Below are 19,834 nucleotides of genomic sequence, written 5' to 3'. Positions count from 1 at the left end.
GAGAAATTCACAGAGCAGATGGTTCATTATGTAGAACGTAGAAGTGGTTGCTGTCACGCTTCTCAGGGAGTTTGAGGGGAACAGCTGCCCCCCTCACCGGGAATATGCCTTTTGTCAGTTTGACGAGCCCTTACAATATAATGGAGTACTCTGTTTTTAGAACCCAAGGTACAAGGTATGTCTCTATTAAGGACACTGGATTGTTTTGTCTTTTTTCACAGTATTTATCTGATTCAAGAGTGTATTTATTTAGCATCCAGAGACTTTATAGTATATTCTTAGGAGTTTTTTCCCCCCCGAAAGCATAAAAGCCAAAAAAGATGAGATTATGCTCTACTCCACGAGCAAGCTGTAGAGACCATATGCTTTCTAATTTTGGTCACAAGATATTTTGGTCTCAAGTGGTATATATGGTGCTACAGGTGGGGCCCTTATATTTTGTCTTTAGGTGCTTTATTTTTTTAATCTCAGTTTTGATCCATGCCCTACGGATAAGATGATCATAGTTCTGGTTTGCAACAACAGTCCCTCGTTCTATCTGTTGCCCTGGAGGAGTTATTAATAGCTCCCATTTTCACTCTCAGAACGTTCTTGATTGGGCAATTAATTATATGGTCTCCTGGCCTATAAGAAGTGTATAATAGAGTAAAATTTAAAATCAGAACCACCAAAATATAACTTACAGTACCAAAACCAGACTGAGCTTTGGAACTAGAAGATGTATTTTCAGGCTTTTGGGCCCTATACTTGTTTTGTGCTCACAATTTGGCTCAGAGCTTCCTTGTGGCTGAAACAAAATGGTCCGTAGAATTGTTACAGTCTATCAAAAACAAAAATCATACCAGTTCCTCAGGAAAGGCACAGCATTTTGTTTTTCCAATGCTTCTATTTTGCTTTTAAATTAGGAGATAGGTTAAAATTTGAAAATAATAAACTCAAAAATTTGAGAAAAAAAAGATTATGAACTAGATATTTCCCCCTTAGGCTCTCTCCATAGCAACTGCTTATGAAATCTTACTTTAAAAACATATTCAAGACATATGTCTATTTCATCCAGAAAATGAATTTCTCATTTGGCTGTAAGGAATTACAGCAAGGCTTTTTTTTGAGGCACTCGGTTTGGATGAACTTGTTTCGAAATGTTGAGAATTGGTTACTGTGGAAGAGCGATTAACTAATGAACACATAAAAGAATCCAGTTTCATAGACTGCCCCATTTGGAAAGATCATTAAAGATGGGCTGGTATAGCTCCCGCCCCATCCCATCTAATTTTGAATAGCCTTTCAGCATTCTCCATAATTGGCCATCAGGCCCCTTCTTAAAAACCTCCAAGCACAGGAATCACACTACCTTCTGGGGCTGCCTGTTATATCTTTAGAAATGTCTTGTGCCAACCCTAAATCTGCCTACCCTAATTCATTGTACATAAATGTAGAAGTTGAGATTTCTGTTCAAACCCTTTTGCAGACCAAAGTTTAGCTTTCCTTGAGAATAGACTGTATCTGTGATGACCTCTGCAAAAATTTCGTTATAGTTTTGGTCATGCATCATCTTGAATTTCCTTTCTATGTATCAACAGGCATGGCTGTGTAATATGTGCTTGAAAGAAAGATCCAATTTGGCTGTGCATAATAGGAATTACTCTAGCAATTTCCTTAAACCCTTCCCATCCCTATTTGACATTCAATATTTTAAAAGGATCTTAATAGTTGGGAAATGTGGTTACTATTTTTTAAAGCTATATTTCCTATTATTTTCAATATTTGCCTACCTAGAAAAATACTCCTATTCCGCTAAATAATTAAATTATAAAATGATTTTTTTTTTCCTTGCTGAAAGATGAGTTTGGTTGGCTAAAGTTTTCTCTATTATATAGTCCATGTAAATCAGGCAACAGTCACATTGCCTAGGAGAGAGGAAACATATATAGTTTAGAAGGCCAATTTATATTTGTTAAAGTCATGTCCATAATTAAGGAAAAAATTGTAACCTGCCTTTACATAAAAGCAAATCAACTTGCAGACCAAGTTTTGATATGGAAAGAGGCCTGTCTCAAGGGAGACAGCCTGAAAGAGAGGCCAGGTCTTGAGCTTCTGGTCAGGGAGAGTTGGATTGGGCTCCCCTCTCAGTACAGTCAGTGACAGAATTTGGAACGTAGCGCAGTGACACAAGAATAGTCCAGGGATCAGGAAACCTTTTCCATCAGGGCCAAATAGTAAATATTTTAGGCTTTGCACTTTATGTGGTCTCCATCACAATTACCCAACCTTACTGATACACGGAGAAACAAACATAGACAATGTGGGTGTGGCTATGTTCCAATAAAACTTTATTTATGGACACTGAAATTTGAATTTCCCATAGTTCACATGTGTCCCAAAATCTTCTACTTTTAAGATTTTTTTTTCAATTACTTTAAAATGTAAAACTTATTCTTAGCTAACAAGCCATGCAAAAATAAGTGGCGGGCTGGATTTGGCCCACAGGATGGTAGTTTGCCAAATCTTGTAATAGCTAAACTTTTATTAATCACTTACTGTAAGCCACACTTTGTTCAAGTGCTTTGAATGTATTAATCTAGTTACCCCTCACCACAGCTTTATGAAGTAGATATTAGTACCATCTCCCTTTTACAGACAAGCAAACAGAGGCTTGGCGAAATTAAGCAACTCATCTAAGATTGCATCATTATTAAGAGGCATGGCTGGGATTCAAACCCTTTGTTTCCAGAGTCCATGTTTCTAACCATCAGGAGTATTGCCTCTCACATATAGTATTTTTTGTGTGTTTATAAAAAATGTTTTTTATAAAAATAAATCCCAAAATACTACTTGCCATGTTATAGTGGTCAAAGCAAGCAAAGGTGGAAACTGTTACCATCTGAAGGGAAGCCACCTGTAAGTCATAACTATTTGCAGTCCGAAGAACTACTGCATTTGATAAAGTTCAAGAATCAGCTAAGACTTGTTATATAAGAGAACAAAAAAATCAATTTTAAAAACTTTATGTTCAAAGTGAAAGAAATATGAGTTACTTTCAGGCAATAAATAAATGATTGATCCACCATAGTCAGCTGGGACATCTAAAAAGATTCCATAATGATAATTTCAACTGGAGGAAAAATTGAAGGGGGTCTTCCTTGTAGTACATTTAAAACAAGTTTCACCTGAGCAGGTATACAGTCCTGCTCTATTATTCATGGATAATCTGTGATATTTTATGCATGAGACTGGGGTGCCTTGTTACTGAGAAACGGGCTTGGATCTAGGAAACCCATTCTGCATCTCTAAATGGCACCGAAAAAGAAAACAAACAAAAAAAAGACTCTGAACCACAGCACACAGATAATGTAGCAGACGTGCACAGAGAAGATTCTGGGAGACTTGGATTCCAGTCCTGACTCTCCTCATTTGTTAGCTGTGTGACCTTTGGGCAAAGTACTTCTCTAAACATCCTGTTACTTGGTATGAAAGCACCTCATCTTCCCTAGTCTTGGACAAGATATGAAGGAGCTTTTCCAGGTTGAATGAATAGTGCAGATATACAGTATATGAGCTTAATTGTGCTTAATGCAGAAACAGACAGACATAGACACGACTGTCTTATGTGCCATTTTGCATCCCTAGATGCAGTCTTCCGTATGATAAATAATGGTGAATATTGATCAGACTTCTTGCTAAGTTTTTCAGAGTCACAACAAGCCTTTTAGGTACACAGCATCATCTCTGTTTTACATGTGAAGATAGAGCCCAGGGAGGTGAGACAGCTTATACAAAGTCATCCCACCAACTTGTAACCGCAAAGCCGGTGCTCTTACTTTGTGTTGCAAATCTTTGATCGAATGAGTACATTTATAACAATATTAGGACAAGCTTCCCTAGGAGGGCCTTTTTGGGACCTGGGCACGCTGCAGGAGCACTGAGTCCTGCCTCAGTGCTCAGAGTGGGTGCTGAAGCCAACTGCAGAATCAGATCAGATTAGATTGGGCAGTGCTGACATGTACTATCATAGTAGCTAACATTTTCTGGCATCTACTATGTACACTCATTTTAGAGAAGGGGAAAATTGAAGCTCAGGAAGACTGAGAACTTTGTCTAGGGCCACACAGAGAGGGCCAGATTGGAACCGAGATCCGGATAGGATAGAGATAGAGGATAGGGCCAGATTGGAACCGAGATCCAACTCCAGAGCTCCTTCTACCTCTCATTCTATATTTCGTGAGCAGGGATATATTTCTCATTCCCCAAAACTCCTGTTTGAAACAAACCAGCCAAAACCCCATTTTTTATAGTCCGATTACTCTGAAAGATTCATTCTAAAGGAAAAAAGGTGAAAAATGTCCTTTCAGTTTCAGGGTGTTCTAGGGCAGTTGTGAAACCCGAGCTGTTTGAGCCCTGGGTGGGTGAGCCCCAGCTTCCTATGATTCTGTGATCTTCCCATTTCCATGATGAATTTGGCATGCTGGTGACTGCCGGTAGATGTGTTGTATAATTTACTCTCTGGATCACATCTGGAATATACATGCACAGGGTTGCATGCCGAGATTAAATTTGCACTGTGATGCTTTGCAAGGCGTACGCCATACACTCGTCACACAAAAACTAATGAAACCAGTCTGCTCTTTCCTGCTTCTCCTCTTAAGTTAGTCAAAATGTGAACACATTCCCATTATTCCATTTTATTTGTGAAACAAAACAAACAAAAACAATGGTTGTCTGGAGAGAGGGTGTAGAGGGACAGAATGAATGGAGGTGTGAGGGAACAAGTTTTCGATGGTCTCCTGTGAATATGTCGAGGTACAAAAGGAAGATAGGGAGCATTCCAAACCACTCTTGGGTACCTTTCACCTTCTACAGTTTTAACATTGAAGCACCGTGAATGTCGGGAAGAAAAGGAACAAAAAGTGGCCTAATAGATTCAGATTCAAGCTTTGTATCTCATACTTTAAGCTATACATTCTAACATTTATCCTCACAACTGCCTACAAGGTAGCTACATTCAATTTTGCAAATATAAGGGAGGCTTGCGGAGGTCAAGTGACTTACCCAAGGTTGTACGCATCATGGTATTGACAGCAGGAATGCAAAACCAGGATTCAGAGTTCTTGCCCATTCCTCTGTCATTTGCCACCCTAGATTTACTTCTCTAGAAGACAAGAAGTCACGAATGAGGGAATGATGTTCAGAGGAATACATGATAATACAGTGTGTGTGCTCTTCACTTTTTTTTTTCCAGGCCAAAAAATGGTGGAAAATACTGTGTAGGACGTAGAATGAAATTTAAGTCCTGCAACACGGAGCCATGTCTCAAGCAGAAGCGAGACTTCCGAGATGAACAGTGTGCTCACTTTGACGGGAAGCATTTTAACATCAACGGTCTGCTTCCCAATGTGCGCTGGGTCCCTAAGTATAGTGGAAGTAAGTGTGTCTGGTGTATGTATCCACCATTGGCCGGCCGGCACCGAGGCCAAGCATGAAAGTCAAGTTGTATCCTTTCTCCTCTCCAGTTCTGATGAAGGACCGGTGCAAGTTGTTCTGCAGAGTGGCAGGGAACACGGCCTACTATCAGCTTCGAGACAGAGTGATAGACGGAACTCCTTGTGGCCAGGACACAAACGATATCTGTGTCCAGGGTCTTTGCCGGGTAAGTCCCAGATAGTGTTTTCTTCACTGTGTTTTCCCGCTGCCAAGCTGTGGTTTGTGGCTTCCTAGATAGAATAGCAACTGCTAATATCTGTGCACTATTGCCAGGGCAGTGGTTCTCAAAGTGTGGCCCCAGGATCAGCAACATCATCAGTAACACTTTTTTTTTTTTTTTTTTTTTTTTTTTTTTTTTTTTTTGAGACGGAGTCTCGCTCTGTCGCCCAGGCTGGAGTGCAGTGGCGCGATCTTGGCTCGCTGCAAGCTCCGCCTCCCGGGTTCACGCCATTCTCCTGCCTCAGCCTCCCGAGTAGCTGGGACTACAGGCGCCTGCCACCGCGCCCGGCTAATTTTTTGTATTTTTAGTGGAGACGGGGTTTCACCATGGTCTCAATCTCCTGACCTTGTGATCTGCCCGCCTCGGCCTCCCAAAGTGATGGGATTACAGGCGTAAGCCACCGCGCCCGGCCTAGTACATTTTTTCTAATGCACGTTGTGCCAAAGTTTGGAAACCATTGCCCTTGATTTTTCTTGACATTTTCAGTCTCTGTGAGGGTCTTGCACAAAACCTCTCCTTAAAAATTTATTATAACAATTTACACACACACTCCTTTGCTATAACCTCAATGCTTAAGCAAATGCTTCCTGACAGCAAATTTTTTAGATTGAATAGCTGAGGTCGAGAAATATGTCAGGAAGAATAGCTGGCCTCACTCTAGTTTCTCTTTGCATTTTTAACCATGATCATTTCTACCTGAGACATGCCTGTTAATTAATTATTCTTGAAAGGGAAATTGGGAAACTTCTGGGAAACAGCAAAGCATCAGAGTAGTGATTTCTCAGGGGCTAGATATCATTTCACTGTTCTCGTTAGTCAAAAATTATTTCTGATCTGGTTGGGCTCTGAGATGATGCCTCTGGGTTTTTTTGTTTGTTTTTGTTTTTGTTTTGCCTGTGGTCCAAAAGCACATTGGAGTTCCTGGTTGGAAGGATTTGATTGAAAGAACCCCTAAGGGTATCACCCACTGACTAATAGCTTATACTGCAGATTTCCTTATCTATCCATTTCACAGCAACACATTGAGTTTTTCCTCAAAGATTAGTTCACACAAATGAACAAAATGGACAAGAATGTGGACTGTGTTCTCCTGGTCTTCTGGTCATTGTCAGTGTATGTTTCAGAGTTCAGTGTACGTGGCTGCATTGTGTTAATATGGGGAGAAATTCAGGAGGCCACTCGATGGAGCCTCAGGCTTGAAACTGGCGGCCCATGGTCATACTTTGGCTGGCATTCATAGCCAATATTTAAACGTATGGGATTTTACATAAAATCAATTTTTCCAGCTTCTTTGGAAAATTGGGAAAAAATGTCAACACAGGGCTCCCATACCTCATGGCAGCAATAGTCTGGAGTGGACAGCGGCAACTCCCTTATGATGGGGCATGAGCTCTTTAATTAGATACAGTCCTCACCTATGCCCTTTTTTTTTCATTCCTAAGCAATTTTTTAAAAAATTACTGTGCTTACTTACAGACTAGTGCTTTTCAAACTTTTATCTGTAGGTGAAGCACCTGAGGAATCCTATTAAAATGCCAACTCTGATCCAATAGATCTGGGTGGGTCCTGAAATTCTGCATTCCTGACCACATCAAAGGTGCCCATGGCTGCTGGTCCAAGGACCACATTTTAAATAGCAAGGCAGTATATAATTTCAGTTTTCAACCTTTGCAAGTTTAAAGGGACTTGACTTTCTTGTCATTTTGAGTGCACAAAAAAGAAACACATTATTTGACATTTTATAATCTCTATAATACTTACATTTATTTCAAATCTTTTCTTTTTAAAAGCAAGCTGGATGCGATCATGTTTTAAACTCAAAAGCCCGGAGAGATAAATGTGGGGTTTGTGGTGGCGATAATTCTTCATGCAAAACAGTGGCAGGAACATTTAATACAGTACATTATGGTAAGAATCTGCTCCTAAGAACCGTGAGAAGGAATATGGTCAAAGTTTGAAAATTGTTAACCACATGTAATACTGAAAAGTATTAATGTTGAGCATAAAAATCAGTCTTGTTATGGTGGATTATCCATCGACTAGAAGGCACCTAATAGAATTATATGAGAATACATTCTATTCTTTTGTTGTGCACTTTTTATTCCATACTTAGAGAAAGTGAACCATTTTGTGGAGTACTGAATTTCTGCTAAATTCTTTTCAGGTTACAACACTGTGGTCCGAATTCCAGCAGGTGCTACCAATATTGATGTGCGGCAGCACAGTTTCTCAGGGGAAACAGACGACGACAACTACTTAGGTGAGATGGGATGCCCTGCCACTTGTGAGTTCTGGTTCTATGGAGCAGTGGCCAGATACTACTTCCTTCCTGCTCTGGCATGCAGAGGGAGAGCTTTCAGATGTCATGGATTTGCATAAAATAAGTGCATCTCAAAATTCATCATTGTTTCTCCCTCATACGTACACCCTCAGAGTATTGATTGAAAAGTTATGTAGCTGCATTATTTGATATCAAGGGATTTACTCTGGATCTTAAAAAATACAAAGGCCCCAAGTCAAATTTTGAAAGTACTTATCTTCTAATTTTAGCATAAAATCCTTGCTCTCATTGGGTCTTTTCAAAAAGCTGTCCTGTGGGGAACTGACTTGCAAATGTTTTATTAGAAGCATTACTTGACTTAATTTTTATATTATCAGCTCTAACCAGTAGCAGACCACTGGTAGACTTATTCAGTATTTCATTATGCCTGTTCATTGCAAAAGGTTCTATGGTGACATGTATTTTTCTTAAGTCATTACTAGAATAACAGTACTATACAGATTTTTTATCCTTTTCTCACTGAACCTAGGTGCATGATTAATTAATATCTATTCCTTATATTTAAACCACGCATACCAAAATGACACTGTGTTGATTTTCAACAGTTTGCTCAGCCCAGTCCCATCTTATTTTATTATTTATTTATTTATTTCTTAATTTAAAGTTCTGGGGTACATGTGCAAGACTGTAGGTTTGTTACATAAGTAAACATGTGCCATGGTGATTTGCTGTACCTGTCAACCCATCATCTAGGTATTAAGCCCATCATGCATTAGCTATATTTCCTGATGCTCTCCCTTGCCCACACATCCTGCATCCTGCAAGCCCCTATGTGTGTTATTCCCTTCCCTGTATTTTTGAGATAGGATCTCACTCTGTCACCCAGGCTGGAGTGCAGTGGTGTGATCACAGCTCACTGCAGCTTCAACCTCCCAGGCTCAAGTGATCCTCCCACCTCAGCCTAAGTAGCTGGGACTATAGGCACTCACCACTATGCACAGCTAGTAGTTTTTTATTTATTTTTATTTCTTATTTATAGAGATGATGTCTCACTATGTTGCCGAGGCTGTGCTTGAACTCCTGGCCTCAAGCAATCTTCCTGCCTTGGCCTCCCAAAGTGCTGAGATTACAGGCATGAGCCACCATGCCTAGCCCAGTCTCACTTTAATTTATTTTTATGTAAATTTCTGTAAGTGATTGTGAAATTTGCCTAACTGCCATTTGAAAGAAAGAGGACATGGAGAGTAGAGTCATGACCGAAAGTGATTTAACTGGTCACCTTACACAAAACTCTTCCCAGCCATGAAGAGCAGCATGGCTTACACTCAGATCTAGAATAAATTAGAGCAGTCTTGCTGGGCAGTCAATCTTTAAAAGAAATGAATGTACTTTCTTTCTTATAATATCCAGGCAGGAACTCTATTTATTCATCTGAATTCAACCAGTATAGAGGCCCTTAATATAAGCATTTAGACATATTGAGCCAGAAAGTGAGTATTTGTTGAATTGAATTAAAGCCTATATCTCTATTTTGGAATGTCTACACAAAGCTGCATAGATAGACAGTGAGCCTTTAGCTAAGCATGCTAATCAAGTATGATATTTATACATGACTCCATTATGGCATTTGCTATCACCATTCATTCACTCACTCACTTATTTAATATGTGCCAGGCACACACTGTTCTAGGCACAATGAACAAAACAGATAAAAAAATTTGTGTCTTCTTGGACATTACTTTTTAGTGGGACAATAAACAATAGGCAATAAACAGTAACCTGACAGATAAGAAAACTCCATACTGTTACAGGTGATAAGTGCTGCTAGAAATCAGAGCAGGCTAAGGGAAATTGGGATACCAAGTGTGAGATGTGGACAGTAGAGTTGAAATGTTTGAATCACAGAGCAAGATAGCAAGCTATTTAGAGGAAGAGCATTCCAGGTAGAGGGAATAGCCATTGCAAAGTCCTTGAAATAGGGAAGAACAGAGGGAGGCAGTGTGGCTGTTGCTGAGTGAACACAGAGGACACTCCTAGATAAGGTTAAACAGGACCAGGTCATAGACAACCATATAACCATTATAAGAACTTTGGCTTGGACTCAGAGACATCAGGAGCCACTGGAGGTTTTGAGCTGAGGAATGAGATCTTACTGCATTTATGTTTTTAAAGGAGCACTCTGGCTGGCACATTGAGAAGACATGGTGGAGGAAGTGTACAGGACAGAAGCAGTGACATTGATTAGGAAATCATTGCAGTAATTCAGGAGAGAGATGCTGGTGGCTTGGCCCCAATGGGAGCAGTATGTGGTTAGATTCTGGATATCTTTTGAAGTTGGAACCAATATGATTTGCTGATGGATTGAACATAGTGTGTGAGAGAAATAAAGGAGTTAAAGGTACAAAGGAATCTCAAAACTCCAAGGTCAAAACCTGAGCAATGGGAAGGATGGAGTTGTCATCAACTGAGATGACAAGACGACTAGTTACATATTTATTATACTACCACTAGTGTTTTAAAGTTCGGGCAGGGTCTTTATGTCTTCAGCTACTGATATGAAGCCTACATATGATAGGTACGAAGCAAATGATTGCTGAATTGTTGAACAGCCATTGTCCATGCTGTCTTTAATGAATACCTACTGTGCGCTTAATGGAGAATGAGGTTACCTTGGAAATGTACATTGACCTCTTCTTTCAAGGGCCGTAAAGCCTTGCTTGGAATTAATTACTCTATGACGACATCAGCTTTTCACTACCCCAAATATCCAAATGAATGGCAACTTTATAAGACAATTAACAAAGTTCTCGGGGAACTGTTTTCAAATTATTTTGCGGGGGGAATCCTTCATTTCTCCTTGAACAGCTGCAGAATGGGGCAAGTATCTTTCTTTGTACACTTGGTTATAAATTTAAGCATGTGATTGCTGTGTCCTTACTACTTCCTAATTAAATCAAACAGCATTGCATACAGCCTGCTTTATAAATTAATTTCCTGAGAACTGAAGGCCATGTTGAGTTGCTCCTTTCTTCTCTTCAAAAGAGAGAAGGATTCTCTGCTATTCTTCTCTTTCTTGGAAAAATAATCTCCCTCCAAGTGGTGGCCTCAATTCAGTTCAACTTAATGAGTGCACATCAAGCACCTGAATTCAGGAGGGCCTCCTGATAACCTTTTATTATTCACTGGAGGTTTCTTAATCTCCTTGTAAAGAATGAAAACAAAATTAAAGATTTGTCATCTGGGACAGGCAGTCTGAACCAGTTATGGCTCTTTAATGGAATAGAATGGGAAAGTCACCTGTTGGCATAAGGAAGTCTCTCTAGAAGCAAATGAAAAGTGTGCAAGCCTACATTGCAAGTCACAGTCCACTGAGTGTGAAAGTCGAGACCTCAGAGCCTTTGAACCTCACAGTGGTTACTCAACAAGTTAGGAGGAATTTGATGTTGTCATCAAATCTGGCGTGTGTAAATATTTACTCTTGGCTTGAGGGAAGATGCAGCAAATGCACTGAGAAGGTTTTACAACCCACACTGGGTCTCGCATTGAGTCCAGTCACAGATGTTCCATTGCTAAGCAAAGCAATCTTCATCCTTATTCCTTGTGTGTGTGTGTGTGTGTTTTTTTCATGTGAGCCAAGCCATACTTTTCTGTGTATTCTGGGAGGGAGAGATTTCCAGGAGAGAGGGCCTTTTGTAGCAACCCAGCTCTGATGGGTGCAATGGGAGGGAAACCAACCCAGGAAATTAGCTCCCTTAATCGCATTAGTGGGAGGTTGGGCATTAGGCTCTTGTTTTCAGGAAACTATTTGTTTCACAAAGTACCAAAGCAGAAAGCCTCCCTGTCAAAGGTCATCCTTTCACGTGGACCCCTTCCTCCTGTTCAGCTAAAGCCAAGTTGTACCCAGGGCCACCATGTTCATATCCCTTTAGAAGAAAAAGTAACCATTTCTGTGATACTTATTTGTCTCCAGTGCACTTAGCTCTTGATTAATTGTGGCAATGGGAAGATGGGAATCTGTGCGGTGCAAGATAAAATAGGAATTTTTTTTTCATCTGATGATTTTACGGATGTCTGGGGCCAAACCGTTTATCAGGGCAGATCGTAAGAGGAATCCTTTATCATTTGTGCTCCTCTCTTTCACCCCACTCACATCTACTGGAATAAAGAATATGCAGTGAAGGGTGAAATACCCTGAGTCAGCAAAGCATGAAAGGAAGCCTGGAGACATTGGAAAAGCCCCCCAAATTAACCCAGAACAGACTATCACTCTTTACATATGACCACACTGGATTATCACCTGATTTACAGAACCAGCATGGGACATTTTACTTTCCCCTTTTTAGCAAGACATCAGCTGGGTAACTAGCATGCAACTTCATTTGAAAGAATTGGGTGATTTTGTTGACAGCTCATCATACTGTCACCATTTGAATGACCCACATTAGGGAGCAGCCTCAGGATACCCGAGGTGCCACGGAAACAACCTAAACAACCTCAGCTTCAGTGACCCATTGAAACTCCTGCCTCTTTCATGGCTGGTGGATCTCACGCTGCAGGAGCTACAGGCAAGACAAGGTTGTCAGAGGTTTACACTGACTGAAAAAGAGTCATTTGGCTGGAAGCACTCTATCCTCCTTGTCATGAGTGTCAGACTCCATCAGTCACTTATTCTTTCAGCATCATCGATTGAGCACCTACTATGGGTTGGGATCTCTCTTGGGCTTATAAAAGTAAATTTTTATTTTTATTTTATCATTTTATTTATTTAAGGGGTAGGACTACAGGTTTCTTACATGCATATATTGGGTAGTGCTGAAGTCTGAGCTTTTAGTGTACCCATTACCCAAATAATGAACACTGTACCCAATAGGTAATTTTTCAACCCCTATCCTCCTTTTACCCTCCCACCTTTGGTAGTTTCCAATGTCTATTAGTCAAAAAAGTGGATTTTTAAATGGCTGCTTTGCTCAAGGGCTCATGCAGTCTAACAAAATGAACAATTTACATTTAAGAAAATCTACAACACAAACATACTTAGTTTCTATTTGTATACAAGAGAACGAATGCATGAACTCATTTACTCATTTAACAAACATTTGTTGACCCCCTTCTTGGAAAATTTTAGTAGTTTATAGACTCTGGAGATGGATTTCCATGATTAGGAGCCACCTGGCCTTGGGAAATTAACTATTTTAAGTTATGCTTTTCTCACCCATAAATTAGGCTTCTATAATAGACCCTACCTTAGAGAGGTGTGATAAGGGGACAGAACATACAAAGGCATTTTGATCTGCCAGGAACTAAAGCTCATATGGGTTCTTATTTAATCCATATAACAATCCTATAAGAAACTCATTATACAGAGGAAGAAACTGAGGCTTAGAGAGGTTAAGTAATTTATCCAAGTTGTTACAAATAGAAAATGGGAAAGATTGGTATCCTTATTGGTCTGACTTCAGATGCTACACACTTAACCACTTCACTTTACTGCCACCATGTAGAATGATATATGGCTGACCTGGAAATATACAGGACTTGAAATTTAGGTTTATTGGTGGGAGTGAACGGTGAGACTAGGAAGATAGGTGAAGATAAGATTTGTAAAGTTACAGGGAGGTTATGCTAAGGAGGTTGAACTATCTTATAGGTAGCGGTGACTACCAAAGGATTTTGAGCCAAGAAGTTGGAGGGTATTTTATCCTTTTAAAAGCTAGTCTTGACTTTTCCCTGTGTCACCACATTCTTTCCAATCATTTCAAATGAAGGCACCTTAGTCTTCTCTAGGGACCAAATATTGTTTACATGGGTGAGAATTCTGGTAAATGAAGTGCTGGATTAGGAACAGAATTCAATGCAGTTAATTCCTAATCCTGAAATGAGTAGCCTTGCATCAGTAGTGTCCAATTGCATGAACTCTGTGAGGTTCCCATGTCTACGAAAATAAGGATCCTACTGCTGCTGAACCACAAATATTCAGAGCTTCATCTCAGGCCTCTTTAATATCCACATAAGGGTATAATATTTACTTAACCTAAATCCTTGGAACCTCTTTTATGTACACATTGCTTCTCTCCTGAGTGGTGAAAGATAATGTGTCACCTACATTGGTGAGATAACCTATATCAATGAAAGATGAGTTAGGATCTGGCTAATACCTCAGTCATCTTAGCCACTCCTCACTCCACAACCAAGACAGATATCATCAATATGATGCTAAGACATGATGCTATCGGTGACTCATGTTCAGCATGGTTTCTTGGGCAGCTGGTACCAAATGATTGACATTGGCACTGGGGATGAAAATTATTTGCCATCTGTGTGTTAAATGTCCTTGTTCCTTTTATTCACCTAAGTATATGGCCTGTACCTTTCAAGGGCATCCTTACTACTAAAATTTGCTACTCTTGCACAAATTACAGATGGTAAGGGGACCTTTCTCTAGTGTTTGTTCAGAGCCCACATTTTACGTAGCTCTGATTTTATTAAATACCTGCTTCATGTCAAGCCCAATACTCAGGAGGATGTATTCAAGCAGCAGTGGTACCAGGAGAGAAAAAAGCAGTGCTATCAAAATTTTGTATTAAATACTAAAAGGAAAAGATATGATTGAGATTTTATCTTGAGAAATTAATCCAAAATTGTGAAAATAAATTTATTTGTATTTGACCTTCAACAAAATTATATCTTCTTTTCAATCATGTCAAGGTTTTGAAAAGAATAAAGCAATTGATAAATATTTTTGCATACATTGTTCATATCAAGTCACATAATAGCAAAGTAGTATATTCTTGACTGAAAGTCTGAATTTAACAGTAAAATCTGAAAGGGAGTCAATTTTTGAAAAGCTTTCTAGAGATTTATTTACTTTCCCAGTAAGCTCTCTTGACCTTTTAATAAATAAATAATTTCTTCTGAAGCAGCTGTTGTCTCATCCTCCTTGTCAATTTTCTTTCCTGTTTCTTTTTTCAGCTTCATCGAGGGATACTTAACAAATAAAAATTGCATATATTTAAGGTGTTCAACTTAAGTTTTTTTAATACTCCTATACACTGTGAAATAATCACCAAAACCAATCTAATTAACGTATCTGTCACCCACATAGTTACTATTGCCTTTTGTTTTCTTTTTTTCTTTCCTTTCCTCCTTCCTTCCTCTTTCCTTTTCTTTCTGTCTCTCTTTTCCTTTCTTTCTTCTTTCTCTCTCCCACTCTCTTTGTTTCTTTCAACACTTATAATGTTGAAAGAAACATTATACCCTTTAAGCAAATTTCAAGTATGCAATACAGTAAAGTTAACTATAGTCACATTGCTGTATGCTAGATCTCCAGAATGTATTCATCTTGCATAACTGAATCTTTGTATCTTTGACGAGCATCTCCCCATCCCCTCCTCCTTCCTGCCCCTGTCATTTACCACTGTAATCTCTGCTTCTATGGGTTTGACTATTTTAGATTCTATAACTGGTCTAACTCTGCCAGGTTCTCATTTGGCCAACATTTTGGCACTCGATTCAAGCAGTTCTCCAATATCACTTTTTCAGCATCACTGATTTTTTTCATCTTTTGCAAGATCCAGAGTAGATTTATTCCTTCTTCCCCAAAGATACATATTTACTAAGCACCTGCCATGTGCTCTTTCAGAAACTGGGATATAGTAGTGAATAAAATAATCCCAACATTTCTTACTATCATGGGTCTTACATTCTTGTTTGGGAAGAGAGAGTATAAACAAAGTGCCATGGAGAAAAATGCAGGTGAGAAAGGGGATAGAAAGTATGTAATCTGTGCTAACAATGGGAGGCAGTTGCAGGTTTAGAAATAATGGTCTGTGTAGGTGTATTAATCTTTTACGTGTAACAAATCATCTCAGGACATAGTGGCTTAGAACAACAAATATATCCTATCTCTCAGTTTCTCTTGTAAGGAATTTGGGAGCAGCATATATGGGTGTTTCTGGCTTGAAGTCTCTCATGAGGTTGCAGTCAAGATGGCAGTTAGGAATATGGTATTATCTGAAGGCTCAACTAGGGCTGGAGAACCACTTCCCAGATTACTCACTCAGAGGCTGTTGGCAGAAGGAATCAGTACTTCCCTGCTACTTGCAGGCCTCTCTATGGGTTCTTTAGTATCCTCAAAACATGGCAGCTGGCTTCTTCCAGAATCAGAGGTTCAAGGAAGAGCAAAGCAGAGCCACAGTGCCTTTGGCCTTGCCTCAGAAGTCAGGTTCTATTGTTCCTGCATTATCCTAGTGATTGCAGTCATTCCTATTGAATGTGGGAGAGGATGACACATAGTGTGAATACCATGCAGCAAGGCTTATTGGGGCCGTATTTGAGGCTGGCTACCACAGTGAGCTACACTGAAAAGGAGACCTTTGAGCATCATATTAACCATGGATTTTCAAATTTCAACATCTGTCCAACAAAGAAGACTTAACAAAGATTCATCAGGCTTGACTAATTCTAATATATATAGATTTGTGTAGGAATCAATTTTATAAGGGTTCAGTTCACTAATACATATTTTCAAATCATATCAACACTTTTGCTTCCATCTATAATTCTGTAACTGTCACTCTCATATAACAAGCTCAAGGTTTATTAGGACACTAGGTTACATTTTATTTTTCACAGATACCACGAGGGAGTAGGTGCTTTTATCTCCACTTTAGAGATAAAGAAATGGAGATGGATGGAAAATGATTCCCAAGGCCACACAGCTGGCAAGTGGCAAACTTAGGACTTGAAGCCATGCCTGTCTGGCTCAAAAGTCCCCACTCTGGGCACAGCGACTCTCTGCCTATCCAGATGTTACTTCATATTTCAAACAGCTAGTCATTGACAGCAGATCAATGTATTATTCTCTTTCCTCACCTACAGCTTTATCAAGCAGTAAAGGTGAATTCTTGCTAAATGGAAACTTTGTTGTCACAATGGCCAAAAGGGAAATCCGCATTGGGAATGCTGTGGTAGAGTACAGTGGATCCGAGACTGCCGTAGAAAGAATTAACTCAACAGATCGCATTGAGCAAGAACTTTTGCTTCAGGTGAAAACTTATCCATGAGCCCACCACCCTTTTCTTCTGCTTGGCATCACCAAGCCCACCCACTTCCTTTCTGTTTTGTCCACACATTCTAGGTTTTGTCGGTGGGAAAGTTATACAACCCCGATGTACGCTATTCTTTCAATATTCCAATTGAAGATAAACCTCAGCAGTTTTACTGGAACAGTCATGGGCCGTGGCAAGCATGCAGTAAACCCTGCCAAGGTATCTGCTTTGAATTTGAGTTCTGGGGATTTGAGAAGTTTTTTTATCTTTTTTTTTTTTTTTTTTTTTTTTTTTAATAACAGCCAAATACATGCAAACTGAAAACTCTTCTATTTGCATACATTCTCTAATCTCTTTTCTTTGAATGTGTCTGATTATTTTTGACTGGGAAGTTGAACTTTTTAAGGGATTCAGGAAATTTTAGTTTCTTAATCCTAAGAAATTTTTGTACACGTGTAAAACCAAGCAAAAATCACCTCTGCCATTGTAATTTTCCAGAGGCATGGTTTTAGTAGTCATAGCATATGTTATTTATTTTGTTTTCTTTTGTCTAAATGAGGAGTCAGCAAACCACAGCCAGTAGGCCAAATCCAGCCCACCGCCTACTTTTTTTTTCTTTTTTGTCTTTTCTTTTTTTTTTTTTTTTTTTTTTTTTTTTTTGAGATGGAGTCTTGCTGTGTCACCCAGGCTGGAGTTCAGTGGCATAATCTCAGCTCACTGCAACCTCCGCCTCCCGGGTTCAAGCAATTCTCATGCCTCTGTCTCCCAAGTAGCTGGGATTACAGGTACATGCCACCATGCCTGGCTAATTTTTGTATTTTTAGTAGAGAATGGGTTTCACCATGTTAGCCAGGCTGTTCTTGAACACCTGACCTCAGATGATCCATCCACCTCAGCCTCCCAAAGTGCTGGGATTATAGGCGTGAGCCACTGCGCCCGGGCTACCTACTTTTACAAATAAAATTTTATTGGAACACAGCCATGCCAATTTTGTTTATGTATTGACTTTGAGTGGCTGCTTTTGCCCTGTAAGGTCAGGGTTGAATAGTGTAACGGAGATCATATGCTCTGAAGATATTTACTATCTAGCTCTTTAGAGAAAATGCTTGCCAATCCAGGGTCTAAATAGTTTATGGAATAGATTGTTTTCCCTGAATAATTTTTTTTCCCTCTCTGCTTAGGGGAACGGAAACGAAAACTTGTTTGCACCAGGGAATCTGATCAGCTTACTGTTTCTGATCAAAGATGCGATCGGCTGCCCCAGCCTGGACCCATTACTGAACCCTGCGGCACAGACTGTGACCTGAGGTGGGCCACTGTTTTCTCAAGACCTTTATTACTGAATTGTGAGAGTCTTGCAGGAGGCCCCAGCAGGAGAAGCAAAAGGGGGGGATGCTGGTCTTTAGTTCCCCTTTCTTGTGTTTCAGTGAAATAAGCCTTAACCAGTTCTCCATCCCTCTGGAACTGATTATCCAAGACATACATGTGCAGATTTCTTATTCATTTAAGAATTAAAAATAGCTAATAGAGTATGGCACTTGCCAAAAAAAACATTCTCAGTTGATCCTCACAACTTGTTGGGTAGGTATTAGCATTATGATTGAGTCACATTGTATGTGAAAACTTGTTTTGAAAGTCAAAAGAAAAGGAGGAGAACCTCGTCCTTCAAAGTACCCATAATGACCTATATCTACCTAGAGTGTATACCTCCTAGTAGAAGAACTCCTACACACATGACAGTTGCAGTGCACTAAGGTAGCATCATGGAAGAAACAAGAAGAAAATGTATATACAGATGTCTGAGATATTCAAACAATTCTGCGTTTAAGAAAAGTGTAAAATCCAAGGCAGGAAATATTGGGTGGGTAGAGCATTCTGAAGCTTTTCTATTTGCCTGCAAGGTTGACTGCGTCATATTGAAATATTAAGTAGTCGGTTCTTGCATTGTATAGTCTGCATGACAGTTAAATGCAGTTAAGGTGAGTTGCTGTTTTATCCTCCTTTTAAGAAGGGAAATTCAGTGGAGAGTAGTATGGGAATGTGTTAAGGCCTCACCATTTGTAAGCCGAAAAGTAAATGCTTAAGCATTTTGAAGGTTCCACATTACAATGCCAAATCCAATCAAAGGGTATTGGCTGCCTGTAGTGCTTTAGTGCAGATTATAAGGCCTACTTGAGGCTCTGAGAAAACAGAGGAGTTCTGATATTGACTACTAATGTCTGCCATGGGAGTGAGAGGAGCTATGGTATGAAAGTCATATTTTTGCCAGTTCTGACTGGAGGCTCTGACTTCAAAGCCCAGAATCTGTCTAGCCTCTACCCAGTGTCACTGACTTTCTAGCTCATTGCCCTACTGAAATTGACTTGCCAAAATATAGTGACAAAAGTCATTGTGAAAAAAAAACCAAGAAGACATTAAAAGGCAGACATTTATACTAGGCAATATTCTTGTTGTAGATAGCATCCATATAAACCCATTGTTTCAGCCAATTGAGTTAAGTTAAAGTCTATTCAGGAAAAAATAATTAGTTAATTAACTGCTAAACTGAATTAATCACTAAAGTTTGGGGGAAAAATGAATTGTTGGATAGATTCCTTGAGGCATAACCTTAATAAATTGAGAATGGTGACATTTTCTGAGTAGCCTTATATCAAATTATCACTATATTCCCCAGTACTCTGTAATGGTTATGGTAATAGAGTCAACTATTTACTAAGAACTATTTTTTAACAGTTATATATTATCCTATTAATATTCTTTTACTAACAAGATAGTTCTTATATTATCCCATTATCTATTATCCTGTTA

General features: G+C 39.4%; 2 protein-coding genes across 3 annotated transcripts in view; both read left to right on the top strand.

The window, feature by feature from the left end:
• PSMD6 (proteasome 26S subunit, non-ATPase 6) overlaps positions 1 to 19,834 on the top strand; it is a 1,096,682-nt gene that overhangs the window by 471,029 nt on the left and 605,819 nt on the right. The gene's annotated exons all lie outside the window — the stretch shown is intronic.
• The window catches only part of ADAMTS9 (ADAM metallopeptidase with thrombospondin type 1 motif 9), a 174,319-nt gene that overhangs the window by 49,126 nt on the left and 105,359 nt on the right, over positions 1 to 19,834 (top strand). For both annotated transcript variants that reach the window (XM_050781196.1, XM_050781195.1), the window contains 7 exons: positions 5,237 to 5,418; positions 5,508 to 5,644; positions 7,489 to 7,606; positions 7,863 to 7,958; positions 16,857 to 17,023; positions 17,116 to 17,245; positions 18,208 to 18,334. In XM_050781196.1, the coding sequence (XP_050637153.1) occupies positions 5,237 to 5,418; positions 5,508 to 5,644; positions 7,489 to 7,606; positions 7,863 to 7,958; positions 16,857 to 17,023; positions 17,116 to 17,245; positions 18,208 to 18,334 (957 nt within the window). The remainder of the gene's footprint in view (positions 1 to 5,236; positions 5,419 to 5,507; positions 5,645 to 7,488; positions 7,607 to 7,862; positions 7,959 to 16,856; positions 17,024 to 17,115; positions 17,246 to 18,207; positions 18,335 to 19,834) is intronic.

The sequence above is a fragment of the Macaca thibetana genome, chromosome 2 (assembly GCF_024542745.1).
Source record: "Macaca thibetana thibetana isolate TM-01 chromosome 2, ASM2454274v1, whole genome shotgun sequence".
In the NCBI taxonomy this organism is placed as follows: Eukaryota; Metazoa; Chordata; class Mammalia; order Primates; family Cercopithecidae; genus Macaca; species Macaca thibetana.
The sequence above is the reverse complement of the archived record's forward strand: the minus strand, read 5'-3'. Positions and strand labels throughout refer to the sequence as shown.